At 43.9% G+C, this 19799-nt stretch overlaps 1 protein-coding gene across 1 annotated transcript in view; it reads left to right on the forward strand.

The window, feature by feature from the left end:
• TMC3 (transmembrane channel like 3) overlaps window positions 1-19799 on the forward strand; it is a 530883-nt gene that overhangs the window by 12028 nt on the left and 499056 nt on the right. Inside the window, exons 2-3 of the mRNA XM_085646348.1 lie at window positions 1766-1918; window positions 8409-8484. Coding sequence (XP_085502474.1) covers window positions 1766-1918; window positions 8409-8484 — 229 coding nt within the window. The remainder of the gene's footprint in view (window positions 1-1765; window positions 1919-8408; window positions 8485-19799) is intronic.

A 19799-nucleotide genomic window follows, 5' to 3' on the forward strand; every position in this document is an offset into this window, starting at 1 on the left:
CTATGGCTAGAGAGAGGAAACCAACCCAGAAATTCCCCTTACTAGAGACTCCTGAAAGAGGCAATAGGCAGGGGTGTAAGTAAGACAAGTCTCTGTAATCCCTGCTCTGCAGAGTGAGCCCCGGCACCTATGCAACCCCTGTGGTGTAGGGTGGACCCCACTCCTTCAGCGGCACCTTAATCTTTCAGAGGCTCAAATGCAGGCCAAGGTAAACGACGATCTGTGAGATATGGAATACTAGGGGGTCTCTCTTCGCATTCTGCAGGGGTCTCCATCGTTTTGCGTTACGTCACTGGCAATAGGGGTTTAAAAAGACCTTGCAGGTAGAGAGAAATACCACCCTGAGAAGAACCTTCACCTCCAGTGAAATCTATATGGGAGAAAATCACACCTTAGAGTCTTAGGTGATTATAGGACGGACAAACAAATTGTAGCATTATTATTCTTACAGATAAATGTTTTTCATATTTATCCATGCATTCCCATTTTCTAATTGTTTCCCCTAATGGCAAGGTTTCCAATAACATTAGCAGATAAAAATGTTTATTATTGCGCTAAGACTTTGCCGGTAGGTATTTTGGCTAATTATATTTTAAAGTACAGCAAGGTGATAACTACTGAGTCTGAATCCATAAATCTCTCTTTTGAAGTGATACATAATCGGTCGTCCAGAATTCAATCTCAATGTCCTAAGAAGAGGTGATCCTTTGTAATGCTCTGCAGCACCAGTAATAGCTTACTACTGCCATTGATACAAGTCATATATTTAATGGTACTCGCTCACAATTGAGAGTCCCACGTTATTCTAGAACTATGTGGTAATTGAAGTAGTCGCACACTTCCGCCTTTACAAAACATCTCTTCGAGTGACAAAAATGCTGCATCACATCATAGATATTCTGTGATGGGTTACCAACAGTAAACAAGCATTTGCAATGCAATAGTCTCACATTTACCCGAGTTTAAGCTATTGGCATTGTAAATGAGAATGCCTTTTATTTATGTTTTAAAAACAAAAATAAAAGGCATTGTTATTTGCAATGTCAATAGCTCAAACTCGCATAAATGCGAGACCTATTGCATTGCAAATGCTTGTTTTAAGAGAGGAACAACAAGGCTTCCTGTCCAAGAGCTTAAAATGTGGCCAGTTTTGTAGCAATGGGTGAAAAAGGGGGTCATAAATGTGCGCCATCCTTCCGAATTGCTCTGTATGACTTTTATGGGGAGCATGCCCATTGCTGCAGTCACTCTGACCATACTTAGGAACTGATCTATTTGTTTTTCTGAAGCAGACATCATTTGTTGGATTGATTCATTTTGTAACATAGTCTTTGAAGGGTTTAGATGGCACCAGTCAACCGGTTTACGTCTGTACAGATCAGATATTAATATACCCATTCTTTCTGAGGGACTGGAGTCGCAATTGGGAGATTTTTACTTCCATTTACTTCCGTTCCACAGACTGCGATAACAACCCCAACACCGGAAAGAGCAGCCAGTGCACCTTATGAACACCCAGTGACCTAATAGGGCTCATTACCAAACTCCATAAACCAGGATGATGTGTTTTTAGTCTTCATGGGCCAGATTATTGGTTATTTCTACAATTAGTCTGCAGAGGTCACCTTGTGAGAAACTTCATCTAAAGACTGGCTCCTGCCCACCTCACAGGATTTTGTTCAATGCTTGTACATTTAACGAACCTTTCACTAACTCCTTTCTCCTTTCTTCTTTTGTCTATTTGTTTGGCTCTGGTGACCTGTAGTAATTCAGATGAAGACGAGGGCAACAACGAAGATGGGAAAGATGATGGAAATGATCCGGAAACAATTTTCCAGAATATTCAGTTTCAGAAGGAGCTGGTGTCCAATATCCGCTGCCGGCCCTGGCCGATGAGGCAGAAGCTGAAGGCTCTCAGGTAGGCCACCCATGACTCAGTGCAGTCTGGTGTTTTATGTGCAGAGGGCGACTGTAGACCACACGTGAAATAGCCTCAGAGCTTCAGCCCATGGCCATTGCAGGAGGAGGAGCCAGAAATTTTAAATACAATTCCAGATCATAGTGTCTCATGACATTGGGCCAGTGGAGCAGCCATGACCTATATTCCCAAAAAGTGTTTATTTTAAAATTCCTTCCATCTATCCATCGAATTATCCATTCACATATTCTTCCATATTGTCACCCTTCCATTATCGATCCTTTCACAAATCTATACTTCGACCATCCGTCTATCCTTCCATCCATGTATCCACAAAACTTTCAGTCTTCTGTCCATACATTCTTTCGCCCATCAATGTCTCCAGTCGTTTGGTCTCCATCGTCCATTCCGTCACCTTTCTTCTTTCTTTTCACCCTTTCTTTTACCCTTCCTTCCTTTCATCCCTTTTCTTTTCCAACCTTCTCTCAGCCTTCATCCTTGAACCTTCCCTTCCATTGTTTCACATTTACTTCCTTTCACCCGTACTTCATATCTTCCTTCCTTCCCACCTCCTCGTTTCTCCTGTTATCTAAATAATTCTTCTTCCTATCCCCCTGCTTACTTTTTCTTCCCTCTCTCCTATGCTGTTTCTTGCTAGCTCCTCCTCCCTCAGTCCCTTGTTGCTCATTTCTCTTCCTCTGCCCCTTCTCTGTACTTGTTCATTAGGAAGCTGTGCCAGGATGGCTCAGTTCTCCCATGGTCTTCCCTCAATGTGTTATATTTGATCTTCTGTCTGGAAATGTAAAGAGTCGAACTCCATAAATAACGAATTGACGTTTCATCGTGAACCAGTTTACCGGCGAATCAGGCCTAGTTGCACCCCACTTTGGCTCCTACAGGGAGGGGTTCACAAAGCCATTGCCCTGCTCAGTCAGGCCTCCCCTTCATTGATGAAGAGACCACGACCTATTGTTCTCAATCACTGACCTTGCACAGTTACATTTTCTAATGTGTCCTAGACCGGACATGCTACAACTAACTACTCCGTGGAGAATGAATTGGATTTTCAAAAATGCTAGAAATGTCTATCCACACTAGCTGTTACAATGGCTAAAGTAAAAAAAAAAAATCTAGGTTAAAGCGCATATAGACATTTTAACTTTCATGCAACGACCTTGGCCACTGATCTGGTATCATGTCTGTTATTTACATTTTGTGACTATAGGGTCTGTGCCATCTACAGGGTACCGTAGCGTTAAATATATTTGTAACTGTACAGGCATCCCTAATAATACAAACGCTGTCCTGTATTTCTGGGCTGGAAAAGCATTCTTTTCACCACTGCCCTGCCCCCCACCCCCTGCAGGATCTTTGGAAGTGCCCCAACGCTTGAACTCTGTAAAACGAGGACGCTTGAAACCATTCTCACCGCATATCGATCCCAGTAAGATTCTCCATGTTTGAAAGAAGATGAGGATTTTTCTATCCCTCCTGCTCTTCCAAGCAATGTCTGTGGGTTGTGGCAGACATCCTTGCATGAATTAGGTGTGATGAGTTGCATTTACCAGTCACACATCAGTACATGGAAGTTATTGAACCACTGCACAGCTCGTGCAAGGATCCCATGGAAAGAGACAGCATGTTTGATCAAACTGTTTCTGATAAATTCACCCAGCCTACTGAGCTATTGCACCAAGAATGAGCTAGATCACAGCTTTGCTGACACCACAATGTAGACCTCTAGATGCATCAAACGTTTTCACTTTTTGCCTTTAAAAACACTTTCATAGGTAAGCCACTGTATGTGTGGAGTGCAAGCAGAGGAAAGCTAAAGATGCATATTACATGATATTGTATTATGCTGTAACGCTGTACGATGCACCCTACAATGGTTGTACTCATCATTAGCACGTTGTCTTGGGAACATTTTTCTTCTTGAGTTCAGCACTCTTTTGGCCTCCAATCCTGAGGCATGGTCTACGTTGCTTGGCCACTAAGAATCTCAGTATCATTTGCTGCTTCATGGCTGTGACTGTACAATGTGCCTCGTCCTTGGCCATCTGTGTTGCTGGAAACTGCACAGTTTTGCCATGTCGTACATTTGCCCTGCATCGCTATTGTATCATCTTAGTTCCTATTTAACTTGCCAAAAGGTTTGTCATGCAATGAAACTTTAAATCAGACTTCTCCACCGAGTAGCTCATGAGCTACTGGTAGCTCTCCAGCTACCTGGAAGTAACTCTCCTGTGTGTATCCCAGCCTACTATACTGGAACCTTTTACTTGGTTCAAATATTATATGTGTGTCAAAATTGTGTACTCCGGACGAAAAAGTGTTGATGTCCAGAACTCAGAGGCTGATTTTTGAGTAATGAAACATGTGGGGAGACTTATTACCAATAATATTACTTTCATGCCAGCTATGTTTGAAATGTTTTACCTATGTAGAGGCATTCCAAATTGACAAACCCTTTTTACATTCCTGCTGGTAAACCTGCTGATGCACTGGGATGATCACTGCTGGTAATGCTGCATATGGTGACCACTAATGTAATCTTGTCTGACGTATTCACTGTTACAACACTAATCATTTTAGTAGCTCACAATGATTTTCATGTAACATAAGTAGCTCCTATAACACTGAAGGTTGGAGATCCCTGCTTTAGTATCTATGGCTCGTGGCTTCCAATTGCTGACCTCTCAGATCTGCGACATCGCTTTATCACAAGTCTGGAAAATGTGTCACTTTGGACAATCTATGAGTTTTCGTATTATTCCAGAACTGGATCAATTAAACTCTGCCTCCACCAGCACACACACCCTTATACATCCAGTTTTAGAACCAGGCTGTCATAGAAATCTGATCTCAGCTGCAGCATTTTGATTGGTAGTTTTTGTAATCGGTCGAGGATTGGAGAGTTTGCACGGCACAGTGGCATGCGTTGTAGAGTTCTCAGGATGTTTTATGACTTTCTCAGATTGATTGTGTACCAAACATACAGCTAATTTACATAGCGCAATTTATTAACTATTTTCTCTATCATCAGCACTTTCCACTTGGTTGTAAAATGTATTAATTAGGTAATACATATTTCACACTGTGCAGTTTTATTGCCCAGTTTTTTATTTAACTCTTTGTGGGAGTGTACTTCTGTTCTTTTGCATTGCTCTACAATGTTTTCTCTCCTGTCATGGTCAAAGACAAGATTCCATAAACATAAAACATAAACACAATCAGATACATTCTCTATTTTGAATTGATAAAAGCATCTATCTGAAATTTTAATTTCTAGATGCAAAGAGTGTGATCAGTTGGTTATTTTTAATAGCCATGAATACCAAAAGTAAAAGGTGAAACACAAATAAACAAAATGAAGCAGAAATAAGATTTTACATATCTAAAATAAAATAAATCATTTTTTTCCTGATTGTTACAGATAATCAACAGGCAATGCAGACTTTTGGCAATGTGGCAGGGTAGGAGCAAGCAGGCCTGGCTCTAGGGTGGTGCAGCCGGTGCGGCAGCACTGGGCGCTGACCTGGGGGGGGCCTGGACTTAAGGGGGGGTGCTTTGTTTAGCAATAACATACTGTTAGAAATAGAGGTCTCTCGTTGGCAATGGTTTGCACATTTGTCCAAGAAGGGACCCTTGCTTCTAGTCAGCATGAAGTTACGCCCTCAGACAACCCCTGTTCACCCTCTTGGTAGCTTGGCACAAGCAGACAGGCTTATCTCAGAGGCAGTGTGTAAAACATTTGTGCACACAAACTTTAATACAGTGAAAACACTACAAATGGATACCACACCCTTTTAGAAAAATGTGTACTCTTTATCTAAACCAAACAAGAACAAAACCACAAAAATCCAACATACAGTAATCCAAACATGACTTTTAAAAGGTCCATAGCAAACTATTGATGCAACACTTTCAACACAAAGTCGCTTGTAAATCAAACTCATAAGCAAAAACAGTTGCAGGGAAGGTGATGCGTTGGTTCCTTACTCACAGGGAAATTGATGCGTCAGTTCCTTACTCCAGGGGAGGTGATGCGTCGGTTCTTTACTGCCACGCATGGGAGGTGATGAATCAGTTTCTTACTGAAGGGGTGGTGATACATCGTTTTTTTACTGTGCGGGGAGGTGATGCATCGGTTTCTTACTGTGGCTTGGCGTTGTGTAGACTTGGCGCTCCAGTGTAATGCGTGGTGCTTCTGGGTTGCGTCGGTTTTTGAGGCAGCAGCAGTAACGGTGCTGCTTGGATCCCCCCAGTCGTGGTCCCCCAATGCACCGGTTCTTGCAGTCACACAGCAGGGCCTCTGTCGGAATCTGTGCGGTGATTTCAGACTTCGGAGATTGGTGCACGAGACTCGGTGTGCAGCAATTTGTCCAGCCGCAGGCAGGCACTGTGTTGGTTTCTTCAGAGACACAATGGCGATGCATGGAAATTCTTCCCGCATGGCGGTGTTGTGTAAGAAATGGGTGTGGATGCGTCACGCTGTTGTAGTTGCTTCTCTTTTCCCGGGTCCCAGCAGCAGGAAAAGCCTCCAGAGGCCCAACACAGGAACATGCACCTTTTAGCAGGGTAGAACTCCCAGCAAGAGAGTTCAGGGAGCTAGTGTTGAAGTCTTTGTGTCCCTGAGACTTCAGAACAGGAGGCCAGCTGTACTTCAAGCCCTTGCTGATCTTCTTCAAGCAGGATACACAGCACACAGCAAAGTATTTGTCCTTTCCTTGGCAGAAACTGCCACTGCAGGCCAACCCGAGACAAAGCACAGCAAAGGGGCAGTACTTCTCCTTCAGCTTTCCCAGCTCTTCTCCTTGACAGAGGTTCCTCTTCAGTCCAGAAGTAATCTAAAGTTTTGGGGTCTGGGCCTCAAGATTTCTATTGAGTTTCTCTTTGTTCTCTTGTGGCAGAGAGGCTCCGTGCTAAGTCAAAACCAGTGCTGTCCTCTCTGGCCCAGTTTCCTGGCAGGACTTGGAGACAGCATTTGCCAAGGCAGACCAGGCCTATTCAGCCCAGCCCTGACTCATCCAGGAAAGGCCGGACTCTCTGAACAGAATGCACATCCCCAGCCCCGGTTACTTCAAAACCAGACAGTCAATACATAACATAGCAGAGGCACACAGGATGGCTAAGCAAAAAAATACCTATGTTCTAAACATTGTATTTTTAAACACAGAATGTAAAAATCATCCTCATTAAAAGATGCATATTTATATTCTGAGTTCAGGCATACTAAACTTTACTTTCCTATCTTGTCCCAATGGGAAATTATATTTATAAGATGTTTTAAATGAACTCCTATTCTATTATATGGGACAGATAGCCTTTCAATAGTGAAAAATGAAATTGGCAGTATTTCACTATCAGGACATGCCACACACATCAGGGCATGTCCTACCTTTCACATACACTGCACCCTGCCCACAGGGGTACCTTGGGCCTGCCTTAGGGGTGACTCACATATAAGAAAAGGGAAGGTTAGGGCCTGGCAAGTGGGTGCACTTGCCATGACAACATGGCAGTACCAAACTGCACACAGACATTGCAGTGGCAGGTCTCAGTTTCATTTACAGGCTGCTCTTGTGGGTTGCACAATCAGTGCTGCGGGCCCACTAGCAGCATTTGGTTTACAGGCCCTGGGCACACACAGTGCACTGTACTAGAGACTTAACAGTAAACCAAAAAAGCCAATTATGGGAACACCAATCCATAACAACAATTTACAGAGGTAGCACTTGCACTTTGGCACTGAACAGCAGTGGCAAAGCGCCCAAAGCATCTAGACCAGCAAAAACAAAGTCCAACACACAGTAAAAATACAGATGACAAAGGCAAAACATACAGGGGAAACCCATGCCAATTATGCCTGGGCTAAAAAGATGTATAATTTTTTTTTTATTCAAAAAGTTTTCCACGCGCACACCTGGAAAGCTCCACTAGTCAAGTGGCTCGAGGTATACTGCTGACAGATTAATGTGACATTTTGCGCTGGCATTTCCTCAATCCATAGTTGTAGTGTCATCTCATAATAGCATGCATAAATCATGTGTGGTGTTTAAAGAAGCATGTTTTAAGATTATTTTTCTTGTAATGATCTTTAATCTGTAATGTTAAAATACTGCATGAATATATTTTCAAAAAAACACATTTGCCAAAATTAACAAACAGTATCTAACTACAAAACTGCAATAGATGATTTAAAATGAAGGAAAACGTCTTTCTATTCACTTTCTTTAAATCTACTCAAACACTTGAAATCCATAGCTTGAAGATCAAACACAAAGGAAATCAACAACTTCAACACATTACATTCCCTGCTAGCTATTTGAAGCTGCTTTCTTAGATAATGCAAATTGGTATTTTTGGCAGTTGCTGTAGGACTACTACTGTTTTATTACTTCACAGTTTTCTTTGCAATATGATGTTCTACTGATAACCTGTCTGGTATATTGGTTTAACCAAATGCTATATTTTTCTTTCCCTGAAGGCAGGCTAAAGAGATTGTGCTGAAGTATGAAGGCAGACTGACAAGAACCCGAGGCTACCAAGCAGCTGGAGCAGAGGTCGGTCTGCTTTGCATTAAGTAATGCCCGGTTACTCAACGGTTATCTTCATTATCTGAGTCGGTCTTCCCATTCCATTCCTGGGCCCGTTCCTCCCTTCCTAGTTTCTAGTTATGGTGATTATTTTAGTTTTTTTCTTTCTTTTGAGTTTCTTAGGTATTCTCAGCCTGTCCTGGTGGAGTACTTTCCCCTTTATGCATGCTGGGTAGCCAGTGCCAAATTGGAGGAACTGTGTTGACTTTAGTTCGGTAAAATGTTTTGTGGAGTAGGCGAGCTGCTCATGGATAAGGAATGGGATGGGAAGATGGATGAGGAGGTAATAGTGTAACTGCTTCAGTGAGGTACCCACTTGTGGAACCCAATAATATGTGGATATCTTTATGTGTACATGTCGTGAGCATTTCTGGACGAATCAATGAATACTCATGTCATCTTAATAATACATGAGTACAACATTTTATAGACTAATGCATTCCTATTGTGTCCTATTGTATATCTGTTTAGGAACTAAGGAACAATACAAATCTCCCAAATCAAAAAAATGAAATCTCAGTTAATCTCAATGGTAGTTGTTGTTTTTTTAAAAGTTTCATACAGTTGTATTTGAGGAAACCAAGACTCTTGTGGAATAAAATGCAAAGTGACAGTTGAGTTACTCACTCACTCTGATTCTTTTTTCTGTATATGTCTAGTATTACTCTAATCAAGAGGGTGAAAAATCAGGACTTGACTATCATACTGCTGAAATAGGGTCAGTTCACAGGTCCAAGGCTAGGTACAGCGTCTTCTTATGGGTTTTGGAAGTTACAGGCAAAGCATATTTTAGGAGCCTCTAAATTGGACAACTTTGAATTGTATTAACCATTTCTTGCCAGCTCAAGCCCGCATAATGCTAAATAAATCTAAAGTATATGTTAAACTCTAAAAGGGTTGCATAAAAACGCTTGAATTATGTCTTGCCCAGGACCTCAAAAATCCTTAAGATGATACTGCATAGAGAAGGAGATAGAGGAAGGGAGAGGGGTTTAGATGAAATAGTAGAATATCTGTTTAATAGACAGAAGGGTCACTTTCCCAGTGGCCCCCTCGGAAGATGGGTGCCCAGTGCGACTGTCCACTTTCCCAATGTCTTTTAAACATCTCTGTGTAGGTAACATGGAAACAGGCATGGCAACCTGTTCTTGTTGTTTCAAATCATTGCGACCATCTTCAGGACAAACGTGACTCTTTTGTAATTTCTTGACCCTGGTCAGGGAAATGTCTAAGATTCTCAGATGACTGATTACTTCATTCTATGATGTCTGAAATATTTTTTTTACATTTGTTTACCTAGTTGTTGCAATTAATTTATCAATAGAAAATATCTTTTCACTATAATTAATTTCATAAAATTGTTTTTGAGTGTTATTAAATATCACTCTATAGATATATAAAAATAATTATTTAAAACTGTTCTGATTCAAATAAATCCCTTGTAGGCACCTATACTTTTCTTACTTTAAGACCCAATCCCACAAGGGTAGTTTGGGTTGCCCAATTACCTAACACTTTAAGAAAGTGGGCATTTTCGTACTTTACCATTCTGTGTGCCTCTGACTGTTTGTGTATTCAGCGTCTGGTGTTGGAGTGCAGGAGCCTTCGATGTGCATTCACTCTAGTCAGTCACTAGGGGGGGTTGAGGTGTGTCCTTCCTTGCCTGGGTGACTCTTCGCAGGGCAGAGTAGACCTGGTCTGTATTTAAAGTAGCTGGAGGAGTTTCACTTACACATGAATAGCTGTCTCTCCTTTTTCACAATAGTATCTCCACCCCTTGTGGTCATGCTGTACTAGGGAGTACAGGACTGGTTTGGATTTGGTTCAGAGACCCTTACAGCAAAGAGAACAATGACAATATGGGGTATAAGTATTACACATAAAACCCCAGAACTTTAGATTGCTTCAACGAACAAGAGGACCCTGCTCAGTAGAAGAGCGGAAGGACTGTGTGAAGTGTGCTGCCTTTTCTGAGTGAGGGTGGGTTTGCCTACAGTTGCTGCTTCTGTCTGCAGTGGAGGAAACGGACTGACTCTTTTTGCCCTGTTGTGGTATCCTGCTTGTAAAGAATCTCTAAGGGCTTATGTGTGCTCGTCTCCTTTTGGAAGTCTCAGAGATACAAAAGACTTCATGAAAGACCCTTGTTGGGTCTAAAAGTAACCTGCGTGGTGGGAAAATTGCAGAACTGTGTGGGGAGCTCTGCCCTTAAGGTTTGTGGGGTGGGACGGTCTGTGGTTGATGCTCCTGTCTGGAGCAGGAGGAGGACTGGATTGTTCTACCCCCTATTTATTTTGATAAAGCATGTGGAGTGCATGAGGGTGCTTACCTCGTCATTTTTATTGCCTAAAAATGAAAGCATGTGAGAAGCGCTTCTTATACTGTCCAGCGCATGGTGAGCGCTGTATCTCCATCTTGAAAAGGCAGCTGGTAAAATCGCTGTATGTTCCGTCTGCCTGGAGTGTATGGAGCACTTTTTATCTACAGGAAGCGCGCATGAGCACTTTCCTGGTGTTCAGATTAAGCCCCAGGGAGCACTGATTGCTGCCCCTTGGGATTCTCCCCTGTAGCTCATGGTGGGTGCTGTTGGCACAGCAGCCCCAGGAGTGTTCCTTGACAGTCGACCGGCCATCGCCCTCGCCTGTGGTGAACCTGTGTCAGAGAGATCAACGTAAAGGGGGCAGAGGAGGATGGTAGCAGATTTCCCCAGCCCTGAGGGTGCACCTCGGGAACCTCCCTCAGTGTGGCCCCCCGACCCACTTACAGTGGATGCGGGTCAGAAACAGCCTACTGGCCCAGACTGGTAGAGGGCAGCCCGGCTACAATGCACAAGAGCGGCTGCTGCAAGGAGAGGGTCTTGTGAGGACAACAGCTACCAGCAGAGTGGGACCTGGGAACTCCTCACACCACGTCCCCATTGCAGTGAGCAATAGGGAGCTGAAGCCGAGTGTTCATGGTGGAGCTGGTCCAAACTCTGCCCAACACTGCCCCCATTGCAGCTCGGGGGGTGCTTTATACTGGTTTCATACACTATGGGATAAACCTCGACAGAGACCCCCATGCCCTTTACACAGAGGTCGCATGTACCGCACTCCCTTTAATAGGAGTGCAGGTGTACTGTGGCCTGTGCGGGCTTTGTGCCTCTGGCCCACGGACAGCGGTAGAGGCCTCCACTTCGAGCCGGCAGAAGCAGGCCAGATTACTCTAATTCTGATGGTAGGAGCACAGGTGCTGCTCCTTGAACGACAATGGCATGGCTGAGTGTTACCTCAGCCATGAGGGGCCGATAGGGATGTATATGAACCCAATTACAGCATTTTTCTCTGTTGGTTTCATGCCCTGATGTTTGCGTGGTATAGACACAGAGTAAGCATCGGCTTATTACCCTAAATGTGACACCAATTAAAACGTGTTCCTACGGCAGGAGGTACCTATTATGTACTATGCTAAGGTTTTCCTGAATTGTTCTTTTATAACAGGGACACTGTAGGAGTTGTTACTTTTGTGGCTCTCCCTATGATGTTGGGCATAATGTTTTCAGATGGTATTCATAACCTGTGCAACTTATAAGTATGGCTTTAGTACAATAAGTATTATGTTCATAACCATTGCCTTTAGGCAAAGTGATCTATGATCTATGTGACTTCATGACAAGTGCCTAGTGGCATAGTGATTTATGTAATTGTGGTCTACTGCGTTTTATATATAAAACAAAGGATATTTTTTATATAACCTTGTGTTGAGTCTCTTTTTATGGTGTGCCTAGTGTGTCACTGGTGTGTGTGTGTCGCACAAACGCTTTACACATTGCCTCTGAGCTAAGCCTGACTGCTCTGCCAAGCTACCAAGGGGGTGAGCACGGGTTATCTTGGGTGTGTAACTCCCTTACCCTGACTAGAGTGGTGGGTTTTGTCTGGCTTAGGTGTATGTATAACACACGAAACACAGGGGGTCTAACAGCCAAATTTGAGAGGCTACACTGTCGATACTGAGTCAACAAGATCTCAAAATATCTTTATCGCACACACATAACGTATTAATAAAGATAAAGAAGGAAAAAAGGCTAACACTACATGCATAGAGGAGACCGGTACATTATCGATTATTCGTAAAATGGCTGATTAATCCACAACAGATTGTAAAGGGTTTCCATCAAATTAGACTCAATGATCAGTCCTATCATTTGGCCAACATGTTTCTGCCTAACGGGTATTTAATCCCTTGGCATTCGTCAGGGCCTCTGCTCGCATAATAGTTGCACTCCTAATAGTAGGGCAATAGACCTCACCTCACCTGGACACTGCTCAGGTACTAAGAGGCCCCGCACTTTCCGTCGGTACCTCAAGCTCCCATCTGAGACTTGGCCTCCCCCAAGTCTCAGATGGGAGCTTGAGGTACCGACGGAAAGTGCGGGGCCACTTAGTACCTGAGCAGTGTCCAGGTGAGATGAGGTCTATTGCCCTACCACAAAGGAATTCACAGTAATCATTGTGAATCGGAGGGTTAATGTCCATGGTTGTTACAGGTTGTACCGTTTCAAACCAGTTTTATTATAATTTGTTTTTGGTGATGGTGGTGAATTCTATATTTCACTATTAGGAGTGCAACTATTATACGAGCAGAGGCCCTGATGAATGCCAAGGGATTAAATACCCGTTAGGCAGAAACATGTTGGCCCTTATGTAGACAGATAATTGTCACTGTCTTCTTTTGCACTGTTCTATTTTTTAATTAGGAGGCGTGTCCAGTCCGTAGAATAAAGTATTTAGAAGGAGGACATTCCATCCAATTTTAAATCACTTTTTTGTTCGTTGCACTATTTCTTCTTACTTTACCATCAAAAGATCAGTCATCATGGACGGTTTGTGTATTTGGTGGACCAAATCCTGATACAACAATAAGGTGCGGAGCTGAGTGTCCCACTGATCAGGGGACCAGCCTCATTTGCACATGGGTTTGGCCAAATGATAGGACTGATCATTGAGTCTAATTTGATGGAAACCCTTTACAATCTGTTGTGGATTAATCAGCCATTTTACGAATAATCGATGATGTACCGGTCTCCTCTATGCATGTAGTGTTAGCCTTTTTTCCTTCTTTATCTTTATTAATACGTTATGTGTGTGCGATAAAGATATTTTGAGATCTTGTTGACTCAGTATCGACAGTGTAGCCTCTCAAATTTGGCTGTTAGACCCCCTGTGTTTCGTGTGTTATACATTCAGTTGGTGCTGGGGATAAAATCAGGTGTGGGTCTTTAAAATATATATCCCTTGGACCCTATTTTAAATGGTTTTGTTTAATCTGGCTTAGGTGTATACCCTAGCCAACCAGAACCCCCATTTCTAACAGTCATTGTGTAAACTCTCATCATAATATACTTGTAGAAAGGATGCTCTCCACACGACGAGGTAATCTTCCAAGTCTCCAGTTTTATTATAAGTACATTCAAATCACCCCAACAAGCTCAGTGCCCTGCCTTCACGACTCCAGATTCCCAACGTCTGTCATTTGAATCTCAACAGTCTTAGAACCTGGGTTCACCCAGTAACATGCCAGGCCACGCACAAGGTTCTATGTTCATTACGAGATACCACAATACTCTTCATATACAAGAACACTGTAGGAACTGTAACTGCAGTGTATACATTAGGCAGGGCTTTAAATGTAGAACAAGTAAGTGCGGGTACTCACCCAAATGAGCCATAGAGTTTGATAGGGGCTGAATGGAAACGTTTTCTGTTTTTTTTTTTTTTGCATTTCCATATAGCACCAGCTCGACTCAAAGCAGTTGGAGCGCTTTACATGAGCGCCTAGTTACATTTAATTGTTTCAAGACTGAAGGTCAGCAAATTGAGAACTATGACAACTGGGTCACAGTGCTTAGATAGGGAAGAAATGTGAATTTAAGCGCTATACATAAAAAGCAAACCAGTTAAAGCGCATCGTGTAAGTAAGGATTATTATGGCCTTCCATGCAAGCTATACAAATGTAGGGCAGCGCTCACAGTTGCCCCAGTAATCATGCGCTGCACAGACGGCATTGAGAGCAGGCGCTACGGGACTGACAGGCACGTGCGGGTTAGGCACAGAGAGGCTTGCGGTGGCAAGGGGTCCGCTGCCAAGTTGTATTCTATGGGGCAACTCTCACCGAGCCACAACTAGGCTAAATGCACCTGTACCCTTCAAGGCCCAGCCGTCTGCTCATGTCCTCTAACTCAGTCATTTTCCTTCTAGATGCTTCACTTCTTGCTTCAAAAGTTTCATGGCCGTTCAGCGCTCTCATGGCAGTTTCCACACTACTGAATCCTGACGTGTATGGCGACAACTCTTCTTAATTGGTCCACGTTTCCCAAACCGGCCCCCTCCGCTTCCCTATCTTCAGAGGTCCTTACCGGCAGGGGGCGGGTGCAAGGCCCACAGGGCTGCATGGAGGTGCTGGCAGCATTTTATTAGCCTCGGGCACGTGACACAAGCACATGCTCCCTTCATTTATGCAAGCACACAAGGTGCAGGCACTTGGGCACGAGCCAGACACGCACAGCATTAAATGTATATGATGTGTTTATATTTTACGAACAAAATCATTTTCCCGGACAGATAATATGTTTCTATTTTACGAAAAACATATTACGGTTGATGGCGAATGCTCCATCGTGCTTCTTCGAGTCGCACCTATTTCTTCTGCCTTCCATCATAGCCGTCCCAACTGGGCCTGGCATAAGAAAGGCACCCATCACCTCGTCAGGATACCCTGTGACGCGTTGTGTGAATGGCAGCACAGGGCCTAAATACAGCCTACAGTGTAAATCACGTAGCGATACAGGCCCTCTCCAAGCATAGGCAGTCGGAGTAATATAAAACTAATGATGTTGTCTTCAGCAGAAACTCATCGCAGAGCTACCACAGGCTGGGAGCGCGTACAGCTCCTCAGCAGCAGAGTGGCACCGGTCCCGCACTGGTATACATCCCTAACCTGGGGCTGCCATGCTGTTCATCACAGTACCGCTTCTCTCCCTGGCTAAAGAGAAGTTCGGGTACTGATGGGCGAATTTACAGTATTTAGTACCGGTGAGCACCAGCCCATTTAAAGCACCGACTTTAAGTATGTAGGCATTGTGGAAACTGCCACAACAATATATGCTTAATGTAAAGAGGCAATCTGGGAGCCGGTGAGTGCTATATATTCTGGATAATGTGCCTGTAAGTCTTGTACATTAAACAGGTAACAGTAATAAGTAACCTGCGCCATGATCTGTCTGCTGGGGGAATAACGTCCCCCGCACAGTGAGCAGACCCTTTGCACCAAAAGCAACACTGGACTCATTAAAGCATTCTGAGAAAATGGATTTATTCAAATGGGAAAATGCCGAGGAGTACTTCCTTTCGGGTTATAAAACTTCAGTGACGGGGAACGTTATCAGCAGCCACACAGGCTTTTCCAGAGGGGCATCCATGTATAGTTTATGCACTCGCAGTGCGACCAGCGCAGCACGGTGGGCTCCTTCTCCACCGTGATAAACACTGCTTTCCAATTCAAATAGCAGCCCCTCACAGACCCTGCTGCGATTTATTGCTCCGGTTAATTCTTTGTGTAATTAAAATACTTCAGTCATGCAATAAAATCTCTGCTAGCACTATAAAATAAATGAACTTCCTCCAGAAAGATTGACGACGTCTTCGTTAATTAAAATAGTTGTCTGCTGAGGCTTTAGGTTTCGCAATGGCAGCTTCCTATGGGGTTGTCTTGTGAGACGCAACGATTACTTTGATGGTTATCATTTCTAAGGAGTATCAAAACCGTTGAGTGAGACATTATTGTTCAGTTCTAATCAATATTTTTGCAAATTGATCACCTTTCTGTGAAGCGGTACAATGCTCATAGGCTTTCAACATATCTTCTTCTTGTTGCATTCGGGGCGAGCACAGGCTTCAACGAGAACCAGGGCCTGATCGACCTATTTCAAAGGCGGCATCAAAATAGCAGGATAGTGAATCAGACTCAACCTCCTCCAGATAGTGCTGAGAGGAGTTTCTTCCACTAAGAAAAATCTGGAAATATGGGACCAAGGAAGACATATTTCAAACATAGTGGCAAAAATACCATACATTTTACAGGAAGATACGGCGGGGAATTAATTAAATAAGGCAATACTTCTGGGTCTGAACCAAGCAGTATGTGCCCTTGACAGGACATTGTTTGTGTGTCTCGTTTAGTGCCAGGTAACACACCATAATACTTTTGTACCATTGGTTACTTCCATTATATATTAGTGCTGCTCAAACGTTGCACGGTCTTGCTAAGACTATGCTGCTCATTGCGCCAGTCTTCAACTGCTACTCAAATGTGCTAGATTTCTTTTGTCATCGGAGGCTGCTGATGTAAGCTCCAGTTGGGAGATGCTGCCCGATGTGCCAAGTTGTTTTTTGGTTTGTTGCAGACTGTGGGGGAGCAGACAGCCAAACCGATTGCCCACTCCCGCACTGCCAAACCTGTGGTTGCACCGCTTGCCAGATTATGAGTCTCTTTATGTCTGGCGGGCTGTTTTTGGCGGTGCCTCTGAAAATGGAAACCGCAATTGGAACTCCAAAAATAGTTCTGGCATGGCATGAATTGTAAAGACCATGCCATGCAGGAACTTGGTTGCATGCACACATGTTGTGCCCCACTGCATGCATCCCCATGCACATGGGCACAGGGGGCCCTGTAGGGCCCCCCCCTTTGTTTGAGGACTGCCAGCCTTTTCATGGAGGAAAGACCTCCATAACACCTCTGGTGGTCCTGAAACTTGGAACATGCAAGGCGGTGCCACAGCTACACCAACAGCATGTTACTTAGCCCCTGACCACCGCACCACCACCAGGGAACGGCATTTCCCTGGTGGCTGCGGCGATGAAATGGCTCGCCGACCGCCAAAGTTGTCCATCGGCAGTTGGACCGCAGGTGCAGCGATGACTGGACTGCCACTGCTGCACCCCACGAGTGTGGTGGTCCTCAGACCACCAGACTCATAATTTGGCCCTATGTATCCCCTTCAAATACTGTTCTTCAATGCTCAGGCATTAGACAGCAGTGTCGGCGATCACTTCACTGTCATGATGCCACTATCTGCGTTTTGCCAATATATGCATATATATTTAATGAAAAAACAAAGATTACTGAGACGTTATAGTTAGGCTCAGAGTTCACTCACACAAAACCATTGAATTTAGGCAGTTATAGTTATCTGAGCTAACTATAACTTACACCCAGCAATGCACTGCTTATGACTTCACATATTATATCACTCATAACATGGTCAGTGGCATCACTTATGACATCACTGATGACATCTCAGAGGGCTCACCATCTCTACTGCCTCTAGGGCCTCCCCAATCATACACAGTGGCAGGAGGCGTAGATGGAACTGGTTGTCTAAGGGGGCAGGGCCTCCCAGCATTGCGCTACTAAGCACTCTGCAATCCTGCAGCATGGGCATCTTAGGAAGCATTTGTGCCTCTGGCTCACCAGCTCAACCGGTGGTTCAGATGCCATTAACCATGAAAGTATGGAGGCAATGCCGTTCTGGGAGAATATTCACCCACGACCAGCAGGGTGCCACTTCCAGGCGAGTTGTTACCCCACTGAGATATTTATGAAGGGATACTAGGGCTGCATTGAAGCCTGGGTGCCACATGTACGCACTGCTCATGTCTGTTCAACTTCCTGAGTCCAAACATTCGGCCTCGTGTTCTCCCACCCCAATCAGCTGGAGCTCTAAAAGGTTCAACTCGTGAGAGCTGATTTGAGATTCTAATGTTTGGCCTGCCATAGGACGTTTTCATGTCCCTGAAACTCACTACGAGGGAGGCCACAGGATGGTGGTGGTTCCCAGGGTTGAAAAAAAGGGCATTAGAAGGGGGGGGGGGGCATGCACCCGCCTTCCTTTTTTCTTTTCTGCCCAAATGCCACTGGGACCTGGCCTACCCATGGGCCTTAGAATAAACAAGCATGACATCCCAAGCTCATTTTTTTTAAACGTTTTGCCGCAAATTCATTGTGATTTTGTGGCAAAAAAGCTTTTTTGCTCTGGCGGGATTCCTAACTTTTTTTGTTTTATGTGTTTTTTGGGGGGACTCAGCTGAACCCGAGTCACAAGATGGTTGCCACCACTTCCTGGATGAAGTATTGGCAGCCAATCAGAGCTCTGCCTTTCCCTGCATGAGCTTGTTATTATTTTGAAATTAGCTGCGATCTCAGATATCCTTATTCTTTCCCCTTAAATGTCTCAACAACTACTGAAAAAGGTTTACATCAAATAATAGGGGTGGGCGGAATTTGCGTAGCCGCGCTACGCAAAGCTCTGCAAAATTGTAAAAAATCTCCGCTAGCACGCAGAGTTCCGCGAACACGCGGAATTGCTTGTTCCGCCCGTTCGCGATGCTTGTTTCCTGTTCGCGAACGCTGTTTGCGTGCTCAGGGGGAAATATCTGGTGAACACGCATTTTGAAAGCGCGAACAAGCAAACAATTCCGGGAAGCCGCAGATCGTGGAATTTTTGGCAATTCCGCATTCTTCGCGGAATGCAAAATTACCCAAATTCCGCGAGTGGAATGGAATTTACCGCCCAGGCCTACCAAATAACTGAAAGGGTGATCTGCATAACCAAATATTCCGATCTACCAAATTTGGTGTAATTCCATCCAGCGATTCGGGTTGCAGGTGCAACTAAAGTGTCTATGGAAATTAACATGGGGAACGCACTTTTTTTGACCCCCCCCCTTTTTCTCAGCCCATGCTTGGTGGATCGCCCTAAAACTTACCATCCACAACAAGATTTACTGGGGCACTTTTTTGGGAAAATAACTTGAAGATTCTTCAAATGGCGCCCATTATATAGGCAAGTCAAAAAACGCTTTTCCTATAGAATCATGGTCCTAACTATAACTATCTCCTTGCAACCACCAATAGGTAATATCATACCCTGCAATGTCAGTTTATGAATTCTTTCAGTATTCATACACCACTGTGCCAGTATCCACATTGTTCTAGTAGGCAAAGCCAATATTGGCATACCATTATCCACATTGGTTTCCAGCAGCATACAAAGCACATATTAAATACTCCAGTATTCAAATGCCCCCTCCAGAATGTAAAGCACAATGGTGATGCCATTATTCACAATATCCAGAGTATTTAAAGCACACTTTACAATGCCAAAAGTCACAGTTTTCCTAGTATCTAAGTAGTATCGCCATGTAATGTTCCATACTGGCTCAGCATATAACATACACTTGTAATGCTA

Source organism: Triturus cristatus, chromosome 3_1, assembly GCF_964204655.1.
Source record: "Triturus cristatus chromosome 3_1, aTriCri1.1, whole genome shotgun sequence".
NCBI classification, from domain to species: Eukaryota; Metazoa; Chordata; class Amphibia; order Caudata; family Salamandridae; genus Triturus; species Triturus cristatus.